Source organism: Elephantulus edwardii, unplaced genomic scaffold (genome assembly GCF_000299155.1).
Source record: "Elephantulus edwardii isolate Elephantulus edwardi_28Jun2011 unplaced genomic scaffold, EleEdw1.0 scaffold00125, whole genome shotgun sequence".
NCBI lineage: Eukaryota > Metazoa > Chordata > Mammalia > Macroscelidea > Macroscelididae > Elephantulus > Elephantulus edwardii.
In genome coordinates, this window is record NW_006399875.1 from 6,861,232 (window position 1) to 6,873,298 (window position 12,067).

At 47.8% G+C, this 12,067-nt stretch overlaps 1 protein-coding gene across 1 annotated transcript in view; it reads left to right on the top strand.

Moving 5' to 3' along the window:
* Positions 1–12,067, top strand: part of LOC102874474 (ankyrin repeat domain-containing protein 33B-like) — an 84,181-nt gene that overhangs the window by 53,707 nt on the left and 18,407 nt on the right. Inside the window, exon 2 of the mRNA XM_006893170.1 lies at positions 4,471–4,600. Within this exon, the coding sequence (XP_006893232.1) occupies positions 4,471–4,600 (130 nt within the window). The remainder of the gene's footprint in view (positions 1–4,470; positions 4,601–12,067) is intronic.

The window sequence follows — 12,067 nt, forward strand, 5'->3', positions numbered from 1 at the left end:
CTCTTCTGTCTTTGCAATGACCGTTTGCACTCTTCCTGGATGATACCCTTGACATCCTCCCACAACTCATCTGGTCTTCGCTCATTAGTGTTCAAGGCTTCAAACCTGTTCCTGAGATGGTTCTGAAATTCAGGTGGGAAGACCCTTTATGAGATGGATTGATTCGGTGACTGGGGTATTCGGGATGGGTGTGTCAGAGGCAGACACAGGATAGAGCAGGGTTTAGGGCTGTTGTGCATAGGGTAGCTATGAGTCGCAAACAACTCGACGGCACATAAGAACAATAACAACAGACTCAAAGTCATATTTTGGTTGCCTTGGATTTGGTTTAATTTTCCTCAACTTCAGCTTGAACTTGCATATGAGTAGTTGGTGGTCTGTTCCACAATCAGCTCCTGGCCTATTAATTTTAATGAAAATTTACAGAGATTTTTTATTTCCATTCATTCATTGTTGTACTTTTCTCTCTGCCTGCCCCTCCAATCCAGTTCATTCTTCTCTTTGAAAAGTAAAAGAAAAATTCTTTCATTGGTATACAAGCCCTCCCCCCAAGTCCACTCCACTATGCAGCCTTCGTTCTGGACTCATGTCCTGACAATAATACCTAATCATATATGTCTTTTAAATAGTTCCCTCCCTCATCTGTTTCAATGTAGTATACATAATTTAACCTTCTATTTTTACTGTAATGGTCTTGTGCAGTATTTGTCCTTATAAGTCCAAGTTGGTTCAGTCAGCACCATGCTCTCTAGCCTCTCCGATGCTATATGGTGTTTTTCAAAATCCTTACTCCTGAGAGCTGCATAATATTCCGTCGTGGGAATGTACTACAATTTTCCAGTCCATTCTCTTGTTGATGGACATTTGGGCTCTTTCCATGTCTTTGGTATTGTGAACAACACCATAAACCATAGCCATAATGGGAAGACAAAATTTACCAAGTGATTGATAGTCATGGGGAGAATGGCTGAGACTGTGCATTCAGTTGGTGCTATGAGAATACTTTGGTGATCCTGATGACTAGGCACTAGGTTAGTGGTTCAAACCCACCCAGAGGTGTCTGGGAAGAAAGAACGAAAGAATGGTAATCTGCTCAACTCAGTGTCTACCTCAAGGTAACGTTGTGACTGTAGTTGCTTGGGTTTGTTTTTTCTCCCCTCTTTCCAAATGAACAAGAGCCATGTCTGCAAGCGTATGGCCCCAAGGCAATGATAATGATGGAAGAATTTGGGCCCTCTCCAAATACCCATTAATACCCATTCTATTCAGACTCATAGCAACCCTATACACAGTAAAACTGCCCTGTAAGATCCCCAGGCTTCTGTCATTACTGCCGGTGTGAATGTCAGTTGTTGGGTAACGCCTTCTGGTATCTCTTGCATCCCTTTCAGCTCACAGTGACCCTCCTTTCAGTTTCCAAGGTTGTAAATCTTTACTGGAGGAGATCGCATCTTTCCCCCTCAAAACAGCTGGTGCAGGGAGCTCTGGTGGCCTAGTGGCAAGAAGCTGCCCTGTTATCCCAGAGGTACGCAGTTCAAATCCACCAGATGCTCTGCTGGAGGAGGAGGGGCAAACTCCTCTTGTACCATTCAGATCTGATTTGATGGTACACACACACAAAAATAAAAATAAATAAAATTTTTAAAAACCCAGCTGGTGCATTTGAACCACCAGCCTTTCCTCTAGCATAGCATCTCCACATGAGCCTCATCGCCAGAAGAACAAACAAGTGTGTTTTGGAGGAAGTGTTCCCATGAGGCCCCTTGGAAATGGATGGGGAGATTTTGTCTCACAAACGTCGGGTGTGTCAGCAGGAAGGTCCTTGGAAAGAGACATCATGCTGGGAAAGGTGGCAGGGTCAGAGAAAGAGAGGAAAGCCCTCAATAGGATAGACTAGCACAGAGACTGTGACCATGGGTCTTGGAATGCCACACATCATGAGGATGGTGTAAGACAGAGCAAGGCTCAGATCTGCTGTCCATAAGGTCACTATGAGTTCCAGTCAACCCAGCACATCACGACCCCACCACCAGGGCTCTGCTTGAGTATAGTCTTCAGCGCCTCATTTATAATTAAGAACAAGAAGAGAAAACAAAATTCCAGCGGCCAAGGACTTTGACCCTCGTATTCCCTGCTGAACCCTCAGCTTCGAAAACCAAGCCTGAGGATGGACTCTGTGGTCTGTGGGGTGTTGTGCTGTTAACCAGCAACTATCCCTACACACTCACTGAGTAACTGAACGCACATTAGGATTTCAAGTAAACCACTTCCCTGGTGACAAGTGTACTGGTCTCTGGTCTCTCTCAGTCCAGTGGTGATGGGTGAGGCCTGGGTCCCCTGGTTTAGCACCAACACTGATAGTCCATTGGCCAAGTCCATTTGTCCATTGAAAGAACAAAGCTTTCCAGCTACGTCCATTACAGGAGCCTAGCCCTCTGTCATCCAACCTTACAGGGTCCTTTCTGTCAATCCTAAGCGTGATGAATTGAATGTAGTCCCCACCTCTAACCCTGTCTCTGTGACTATAATCGTCTTTGGAAATCAGGTCTTGTTTCTGTGAATGCCACCTTGCAGGAGGGTGTGCCCTGAGTCTAATCTCGTCTGAGCTATAAAAAGAGCAGATTACCTTCTTAGGGAAGCTTCCTTCAATGCCTTTTCCCTTGGAAGAAGGGGATTGGGTGAGGTGCACCTTGCAGAAGGTAATCTCCTTTAAGTCAAGTCATCACCCTGTAGATGTCACACCCGTTGTCCACAAGTCCATTCTGACGCACAGCCGGCCTCTAGGACAGAGGGCTCTGCTTCAAGAGGCTCCCAAGGCTGGACTCTTTATCACGACAACAGGATTAGCACAGCAGAGACTGGGAATGGGACGGAGTGACGTTCTCTCTGTTGTAAGTGGGAGCTGGCTAGATGGCACCCAGCGTGGGAGGCCACTGCCACATCCTTCTCTGGTGGCGTGTCTGCGATTCCACCATCCACCTTTTGGTTTGCAGTCAAGCACTTAACCCCTGCACTGCCTTTTGCAGATGTTAACTGTGTCTAAAAAGCCACACTCACTGCAATGTCCAGATGAGTCCTTGAGCAGACACTGAGCACTGAAGCCCACCAAGTGGATGAACCTTTGACGCAGTCCCTCAGCTTCTCCACATCTCATGTCACCTCTAGTGAAGCCAAACGAGACCTCCTCTACGTAGTACTGAAATGCAGCTCACATTGAATTCCAGCATCCCCCACCCTGTCCGACTTCCGGACGTCTCGCTCATCTGTATCATTATACACCACGTTCAGTAACTGAGTTCTGGTGGCTTAGTGGTAAGGAGTTGTTCTGCCAACCTGAAGGCACACAGTTCAAATCCACCAGCTGCTCTGTGGGGGAAAAGTGGACAATCTCCTACTATGTGATTTACTGCTCTTTTTTTCTTTTAATATATTATTTTTTAACTTTTTTATTCATTTCAATGAACATTTACAGAGCTTTTGGGTTTCCATTAATTCATTGCTGCACCCTTTCTCCCCGACCCCCCCCCCAGTTCGCTCTTCTCTTCGAAAAACAAAAGAACTTCCTTTCTCCCCGACCCCCCCCCCCAGTTCGCTCTTCTCTTCGAAAAACAAAAGAACTTCTTCATTGGTATACAATATTCCCGCACTCCCCCACCCCCACCCCAAGTATACTGCACTCTGCAACCCTCATTCTGAACTCTTATGATAATCATAATGCCCTAAAATATATCGCTTTTAAACTATTCTCTCCCTCATCGGCTTCAAAGCAGTATACATAATTTATCCAGTTTTTCTCAGTCTTACCCCAACCCTGATGTCAGTCTCATGCTACAACAGTGGCACCATATAGTATTTGTCCTTTTGTGACTGAGCTATTTCACTCGGCATAATGTCCTCCAGGCTCACCCATTTGGAATAATATTGCATGAGTTCCTTGTTTTTCAATGCAGCATAGTATTCCATTGTGTGAATATATCATAGCTTCTCTATCCATTCGTTTGTTGATGGGCTCTTAGGTTGTTTCCAGCTCTTTGCTATTGTGAACAAAGCTGCGATAAACATGGGTGTGCATATATCTGCTTGGATGTCAGTTATGGTCTCTTTGGGATATATTCCCAGTAGTGGAATTGCTGGGTTAAATGGTATCTCTATTTGCAACTTTTTGAGAAAGTACCACACCACCTTCTACAGTGGTTGCACCATTTTACACTTCCACCAACTTTACAGCCTCTTAAAACCCACTGGAAGGTCAGCTGTGAGTCATTTCCAACTCGGGTGCTGTTTCCCAGGGCCCTTAGCTGGCCCTGCGCACCTTGGGAACCAAAGAGTGACCAGCTGGCCTTCTCTGTTTTCACTGCTCTGTGTGGCCTCCAGTCCAGCCTACCCGGGGGCTGTGGGACCCCCAGGGCCGCCAAACAGATTAGCAATGTTTGGTCTCTGTCCTCTGACCAATTCCCCTTTCGTTTCTAGACTGGCCTTATTGTCGCCTGCTACCACGGCTTCGTGGACACCGTGGTGGTCCTAGCAGAATGCCCCCACGTGGACGTCAACTGGCAGGACCACGAGGGGAACACCGCCCTCATCATAGCCGCTCAGGCAGGTAAGACCCGGCCCCAGCCCGAGCCTCTGAGGGTGCGGGTGCCATGCAGCGAGGGGGCTTGTCCCCACCTTCGCTCATGAGATTGACGCAGGAAGGGGCAGAGTTGACAGCTCCACACATGGATGGCCGTGGCTGTTGGGGTGAGGACGCATTCTCTTTGTGTATTTGGGGACAGTGGAAGGTTAACCCACTTGTGCAGAGTTCCACACTGGGCAGATCAGACTTCGGCATCATCTTCTAGAAAGAAGCTAAACCCAACACTCAGCCTTGTACCATGGCTCGCACATTACAAACCCCACCAGCCTTTCAACAGTGAGATGCTGCTAAACTCACTGGTGACACGGATGTCACCACAAGATCCCCCAGAGCTAATATATGAAAGCACACATGCCCAAAGGTGATGGCAAACATTCGACCATGTGCAAAATGAGGGAGACCAAAGGCCCCACACTGCCCTCAGCTCTGACCCCGAGGGCAAGTTCAGAGAAACCTTGAAGTGGACCCACCCACCACAAACTCCACCCCCAGTTTGATAACTCAGAAGAAGGATGCCTCGAACTCTCCGGAGAAGCTTCTTCCCTAGAGGCTGCTTTGCTCATGGTTATGGCACATTGTAGAGATCCAGCAGAGAGGAGGACAGCCCTCAGGGACGTGCGTGGACACAGCAGCTGCAGCAGGGAGCTGAGACTTGGCACTGACCGGAGCTTGATGCAGGATTGGGAAGGGGTTTGCCCTGTTGTACATAGAGACACTATGAGTCAAAACAGACTTAACAGCACATAGTAACAGTGGTGTACTTCAGGAAATTCTATTAGGAGCCGTTGAGTTGGGTAGGACTCCTAGCAATTCTATAAACAACAGACCTGTACCCTGTCCTGGCTTGCACCATCCTCAACACTCAACTCCGAACCCATTGCTACAGTCACTGTGTCAATACATCTGGTTGAGGGTGGTCCTCTCCTTCCCTGACGCTGCACCTTTGCAAGCATGGTATATTTACCAAGGAGTAGCCTCTCCTGACAACATGGGAAGGGAGCTCTGGTGGCCTTGTGGCAAGAAGCTGCGCTGCAATCCCAACGGTGCTTGGTTAGATTACACCAGCTGATCCATAGGCAAAGGATGGGCAATCTCCTCCCGTGCTGTTAACTGGCTCTGAAAACCCACTGGAGGGTCAGCTATGGACTGGCTCCAACTCAATGGTATCCATCAGCACAACCACATGGAAACGATACAGATTAACATCAGCCAATGGGGAGAATGCACAGGGCAGAGCTGAGGGAGCCCAGCAGAGCCCCCATAGATCTAGGACCCCTCTCCTTGCTGCTAGTCATGTGTGATGATACACATGGTGTAAGCTCACCAGTGCTACAGTGTCCAGAGTCAGGTCTCTGAGAGGCACAAACAAGCTTGCAACCTAAGCCGCTAACCTCAAGGTTGGCAGTTCAAACCCCTCTAGCACATCCAAAGAAGAAAGGCCTGTTGTCTGCTTCTGGTGACAGCCAAGAAGAGGCTGGGGAGCAGTCCACTATGCAGTGCCTGAGGTCACCTTGCACAGGAACTCACGTTCTTCCCGGAGGTGGGCATGATACCTGCATGCTCACGTACACTGGGCATGTTATCTGGAAGGACCAGTCCCTGGAGGAGGCCATCATGGTTGGTCACGTTGGAGGGTCAGAAAAGGAAGGCAAGCCCCTCAGTAGGAGGGATTGACGTGGTGTTGCAACAATAGGCTCTGCGTTAGCAAAGATTGCGAGGGTGCAGCGGAACAGGGTGCTTCCTTCTGTCTCACAGGAAGTGAGTCAGGACAGATTGACGGGACCTGACAACAGTGGGAGTGTAACCAGCTGCTCCTCAGAGGATGGGGGCTCTCACTTGCTTTGGGTATATTCTCAGGAAGAGCCAGTCCTTGGAGAGAGACATCGTGCTGGGAAAGGCGATGGGTCAGAGAAAGAGGAAGACCTTCAACAAGATGGATTGACACGTGACTGTCACAAAGAGCAAGGGCCATGAGGATGGCAAGGATAGGTCAAGGTCCACATCCACTGTTCACAGCTTCGCCATGAATCACAGTATCAATAAAGTAGGCATGATTAAGTAATGGATTGCCGGGAGCTCTGGTAGCCTAGTGGCAAGAAGCTACACTACAGTCCCAGAGGTATGCAGTTTGAATCCACCAGATGCTTTGCTGGAGAAGAAGGGGCAGTCTCCTGTTCCAGTCAGATCTGATTTGACGGTACACACACACACACACACACACACACACACACACAATTTTTTAAAAAGTGATGGATTGCCTATGTGATTCATCTCAGTCTTCAGGCCAGGACTCAGAGCTCCAGCTCTAGGCCACATGGTTGGACATTGTGGTGTGACCAGCCCCCAGCCCCAGTGTGGCCAGCCCCCACAGTAAAGCACAGGTTGCTATCTGGCTAACCCAAGGCCCCAAGGCAAGCAAGTAGCTTGGAGAAAAGGTCAGACACCTTTCTGGACAAAGTTGAGTCCTTCGCTTCACAACAACCTTGTAGAGTTAGAAAATCCAACAGCTGCTCATTGGAGGAGCTCTGGCTTCACAGTCCATTGGGAATTGCGCTAGTAACCCAAAGATTGAGATTGTTCACAGCTTTAGTTTGTTTGGCTCCACGGTCAACACGCTTGGCACCAGCAGCCAGGAAATCAAAAAACATATTGCGATGGGAAAGTCTGCTGTTAGGGACCTCTCTAAAGTACTCAAGAGCAACGGTGTCTCTCTGGAGACTAAGGTGCGCCTGAAACAGGCCATGGTCCTTGCAATCACTTGTTGTGCATCAGAGAGTTGGACAATGACTAGGGAGGATAGAAGGAGAATTGATGCCTTTGAGCTGTGGTGCTGGAGAGAGTATTGAATGTACCCTGGACTGCCAAGAAAACAAACAGATTCATCCTGGAGAGGGTTAAGCCAGGCTGCTCCTTGGAGGCAAGGATTCTGGGGCTTCGTCTGACATACTTTGGACATGTTGTAAGGAGGGAGAAGTCCTTGGAGAGGACATCATGCTTGGGAGGGTGGAGGGACAGCGCAGGAGGGGAAGACCCTCTATGAGGTGGATTGATTCCGTGACTGGAGTAATCGTGATGGGTGTGTCAGAGGCAGTGAGATTGGCACAGGATAGAGCAGGGTTTAGGGCTGTTGTACATAGTGTCACTGTGAGTAGAAAGCAACTCAATGGCACATAACAACAACAACAACCACCACCCAAAGACAACACTTCTTTGTTGGTTTGAATCCACCAGCAGCTCTACAGGGAACAGACGGGCAGTTTCCTCCCATGTGATTTACAGCCTTGAAAACCCGCTGGAGGGTCAGCTATGAGTCGGTTCTGGCACTGAGTTCGTGTTCTCTGGGAGCGCTTGGCTTCACTGTAACAAGGTGGGACTAGACTGAGGCGGGGGTCTTATAACATTCACCCACATATTGTCCTTCTTGAGAGGCCAGTACCTGCACCGTAACTGCCAAGTGCACAATGGCCTCTTCATTTAGAACTGACAACGTGCTTCTACAAGCTGGGATAGTCAGGCTTGTCTCTTCAGAATCACCCTTCGCTTGTCACCAAGGAATGAACTAGCCTCATAAGTGATCAGTTTCAAGACACTGAGCTTCTAAAGATTCCACTTCTCCAGCCAGCTTCTCAGTTGGAAGCAAAATAGGACTTTGGGCTATGTTGTAGGGGTGTAGGGAGCTGGTGGCTTCGTGGTAAGGAGCTGCACTGCCAACTAACGTGCAGGCAAGTGGTTGGAATCCACTAGCTGCTCGGTAGGAGAAAGATAGGTAATCTCTTCCCATGTGATTTCATGCCTCTACAAACCTGCTGGAGGGTCAGCTATGAGTCAGTTTTGACCTGATGGCAAACAACTGTAACAACTTAATACGGACGTGTTAGGAATCTGGTGAATCAGGCCAGGAAGCCAGGGAGACGGTCAAAGCCCACCTCATGGGTCCTGGTGAGGAAGTCCCACCCCTGAGAGCCTTCCAGCCCTTTCTCATGACACAGCCTCTGCCTTGGAGATGGTGTGGGTGAGGTGTATTTGATGTGTGTGAGAACAAGCCAGTATTCAGAAGGGTCAGCTGTGAGGTAACTTAGGCACCCAGACTTTCATTATTGAGCACAGACAGTAACTCATGGGGTTTGGGAAGGCATCTGGTGCTGTGGCCCCAGCCTTCACAGCTTCTGTTCTCCAGGGGGATGCTTTGCCTCCATGTAGGGTGCTCTGAAGCCTAGGCTGCGGCTTCTAGAAAGGGCTACTTTATACAATCAGCTTATTGAGGGGATCTCTTCAAAGTCCCAAAGACCAGTGATGTCATTTTAAAGACTGTGCCTGGTCCAAACCACGGTCTTTCTAATCACCTGATACACATCTGAGAGCTGGACAATGAATAAGGACAGGAGAATTAGTGTCTTTGAATTATGGTGTTAGAGAACAGTTCTGACTATATTATCGCCTACCAAAAGAACAGAGAATGTTCTGGAGAAGGTGCTCCTTGGAGGAAAAGATGATGAAGCTTCATCTCATGTATTTTGGGCAAGTTGTTAGGAGAGGCTATTCCTTGGAAAGTGTAAAAAGAGCAAGTACTGTGTGAGGATGGTCATATTTGACCTTTACCAACTTCATAAAGGGGAACTGTCCCCATCAATAGCATCAGTAACACAAGACCAATTCACATGCGATCAGACGTGTCTCCTGTGCTGCTTTATCTCTTTCTCCTCATCTCAACACCAATTTTACTGATTTAAAGGGTCTAAAATCCGATGCAGTAGCTCAGAGATCACATAGAACCATGCTGGTTTTAACTAAAAGGTTATAATCCAGGTTAGGAGCAGAATACAGTCAGGACAGCTTCAGAAATGTGCTCAGTCCTGACAGTTATGCTGCACACCTCCACCTCACCCTCACCCCTAGCTGTCCGACAAACTTGGGCAAAGGTTCTTAGCTCTGGGTGCAATGACGTAGCAGTCCCATCTCATGTTAGGTCTCTGGTTCTCTGCTCTGGTGGCTGTGGCTGCAGCCCCCTGAGACCCTCCTAGTTTGTCTGCCACAAGTATTTTTGGCTCTGAAGAAGACACTCTATTCTCTTGTTTGCTCTTTTACTGGTGAGAAAGACCCTTCTGCTACTGGGCCAGCTCAATTTAATGGCAAGACTAGCCAATCCTTGGGAATAGGCTAACACATCCTATTCACGTATTCCCACCATCCACATGGCGATGTCAAATTCAGAGGCTAGGAAAGACTTTTTTTTCCTTTCTTTTTCTTAATTTTTAAAGCTTTAGTCACATTTTGACTAATAACACGTGAAAACATTTTACAATACACCAAGAAATCCACATTCTACATCTTAATTAAACCTGAAGAAAACCGATTGAAAATACCTTAGAGATTGTATTACCTGAAATTACACCACGAAGTAGAAATATATATATATTTTGATCCTTTCCTCATCTATCTGCCTTTCCTCTTAATATTTGACTCGTCTCTAAAAGGAATCATTACCCAGTTACCCACCCCAAACTTCACTAGCAAGCGTAGGCAAGACATCTTCCTAAATTGTCCTGGAATTGATCTGTTGGGTCCCATTTTGCAAGTCCATTTCTTCACAAGTCTGGCATGTAAGACTTTAATTGCTTTATGAAACTTTTCTCTTCTTCATTGGGTGGTGACAGCTTCTGGTCTGTTAACTTTTGTAGTTCTCTTAGTCATAATCTTACTGAAAATAACCAAAGTCCGGCCCTTCTTCTCCCGTTCATTAGCAAGTGGTTTAAAGAGTGCATGCAGAGTTTGCTATCGAGACTTAATTGCTGACAATTCCTTCAAGCGTGTGTAACTGGATTTTTCTCGCCAGCTGAATCAGAAAGATTGTTCTTGATGTCATATCCCGGCCCATATAGAATGCACTCCAGATCAGAGTCAGCTTTCTGGAACATCAGTTCTGGCTTATTGGCCTCCGCGTTGAGAAGCTGACATTCCTGAGACCGTGGCTGTGCTTCAGGAGAACCGCTTTGTTATTTTGTTTATTTGTGTGTATGTATGTGTACTGTCGAATCGGATCTGGCTGATACAGAAGGAGATTTCCCCTCCTTCTCCAGTGGAGCATCTGAACACTAAATTTTACACACTACAGAAAGAAACGTCATGCTTGGAAAGGTGGAGGGTTAGTGAAGGAGAGGAAGACCACTCAACAAGATTAAATGTGTCTAGGATGAAACCCTATGAGCCGGGAGAAAGGATGAAAGTCACACAAGTGTTGAGGACTCTCCTTCATAAGGTCGCTATGAGTCGTCTATGACTCGACGGCACTTACCAACAATAACATCAACATAGAGAGTGATCAGTTGGCCCAGTGGACAGAAAGCGATGTTACCAAGCCAAAGATGGGTAACTAATCCACGGCTCTCAGGCCTGTTTTTCATTGTTTTTGGTCCAACATTCTTCTAGGTCATATATGCCTGGTGTATCTCCTGCTGTACAGAGGTAACTTGTGGTTGCTGTGAAGTTATTCAATAACAGTTACCCATGGTGGACAGTGTGGGGTGGAGCTCCCCAATGAAAACAAGCTTGGAAGCAGGAGTGGCATCCACTTCCATAAATAGCTTGCCTCCGGAAACCCTATGAACCTGGAGAAAGGATGAAAGTCACTCAAGTGTTGAGGACTTTCCTTCATAGGGTCGTTATGAGTCACCTGCAACTTGACAGCACTTAACAACAACAGGATGATAAGGATAATGTAGGATAGAAAAGGGCTCAGATCTGTCGTTCGTCAGGTTGCTATGAGTCATGCTCCACATGACGGCACCCAGCAACAGCTCAGTCAGTGGCTAATCACAGAAGCCTCATCTCCTCCCATGGGCAGGACTCAGACGCAGACAATAAGGACAGTTCTGACCTCTAGGAGCTCTGCAGAGAAGAGGCCCACCCAACCACCCTTCCCTGACCGCAGGCAGGAGTCCGTGGGTGCTGTGCTGCAAACAACTAGTGCACTCAGTTTCTATCTCAAGGATCAGAGGTTTCAGTTCACCCAGAGACACCTCACAGGCAAGGGTTGACTCAGGTCTGTGATTTACACACGGAAGAGTTGGAGTCCACTCGATAGTGATGGGCTTTTGGGGACTGCAGCTCAGATGCTGTTTGGAGAGAGCTGTGCTGTGCACACGTGACTCGGCCATGCAAACAATGTGCACAGAAGCTAGCATGCTGCAGGGGGTGGTTGCTGCCCGGCTTGCAGAAACTGTGCCGCGTGCATATGTTTGCATGGAAATATGACAGATAGCAGGCTTGGTAGGGACACTATGGTGGGTGTGTGGGTTGGGTGCTATGAGCATCCTCGTCCAGCCTTGAATCCAAGGCTGACATTTGATGGAGCAGTGAAGGGGTCAGGGACCAGTTGAAGTCGCTGTACCACAAAGTTGGGTGACAAGGACTCAGTAGGGTTGCAGGGATGAG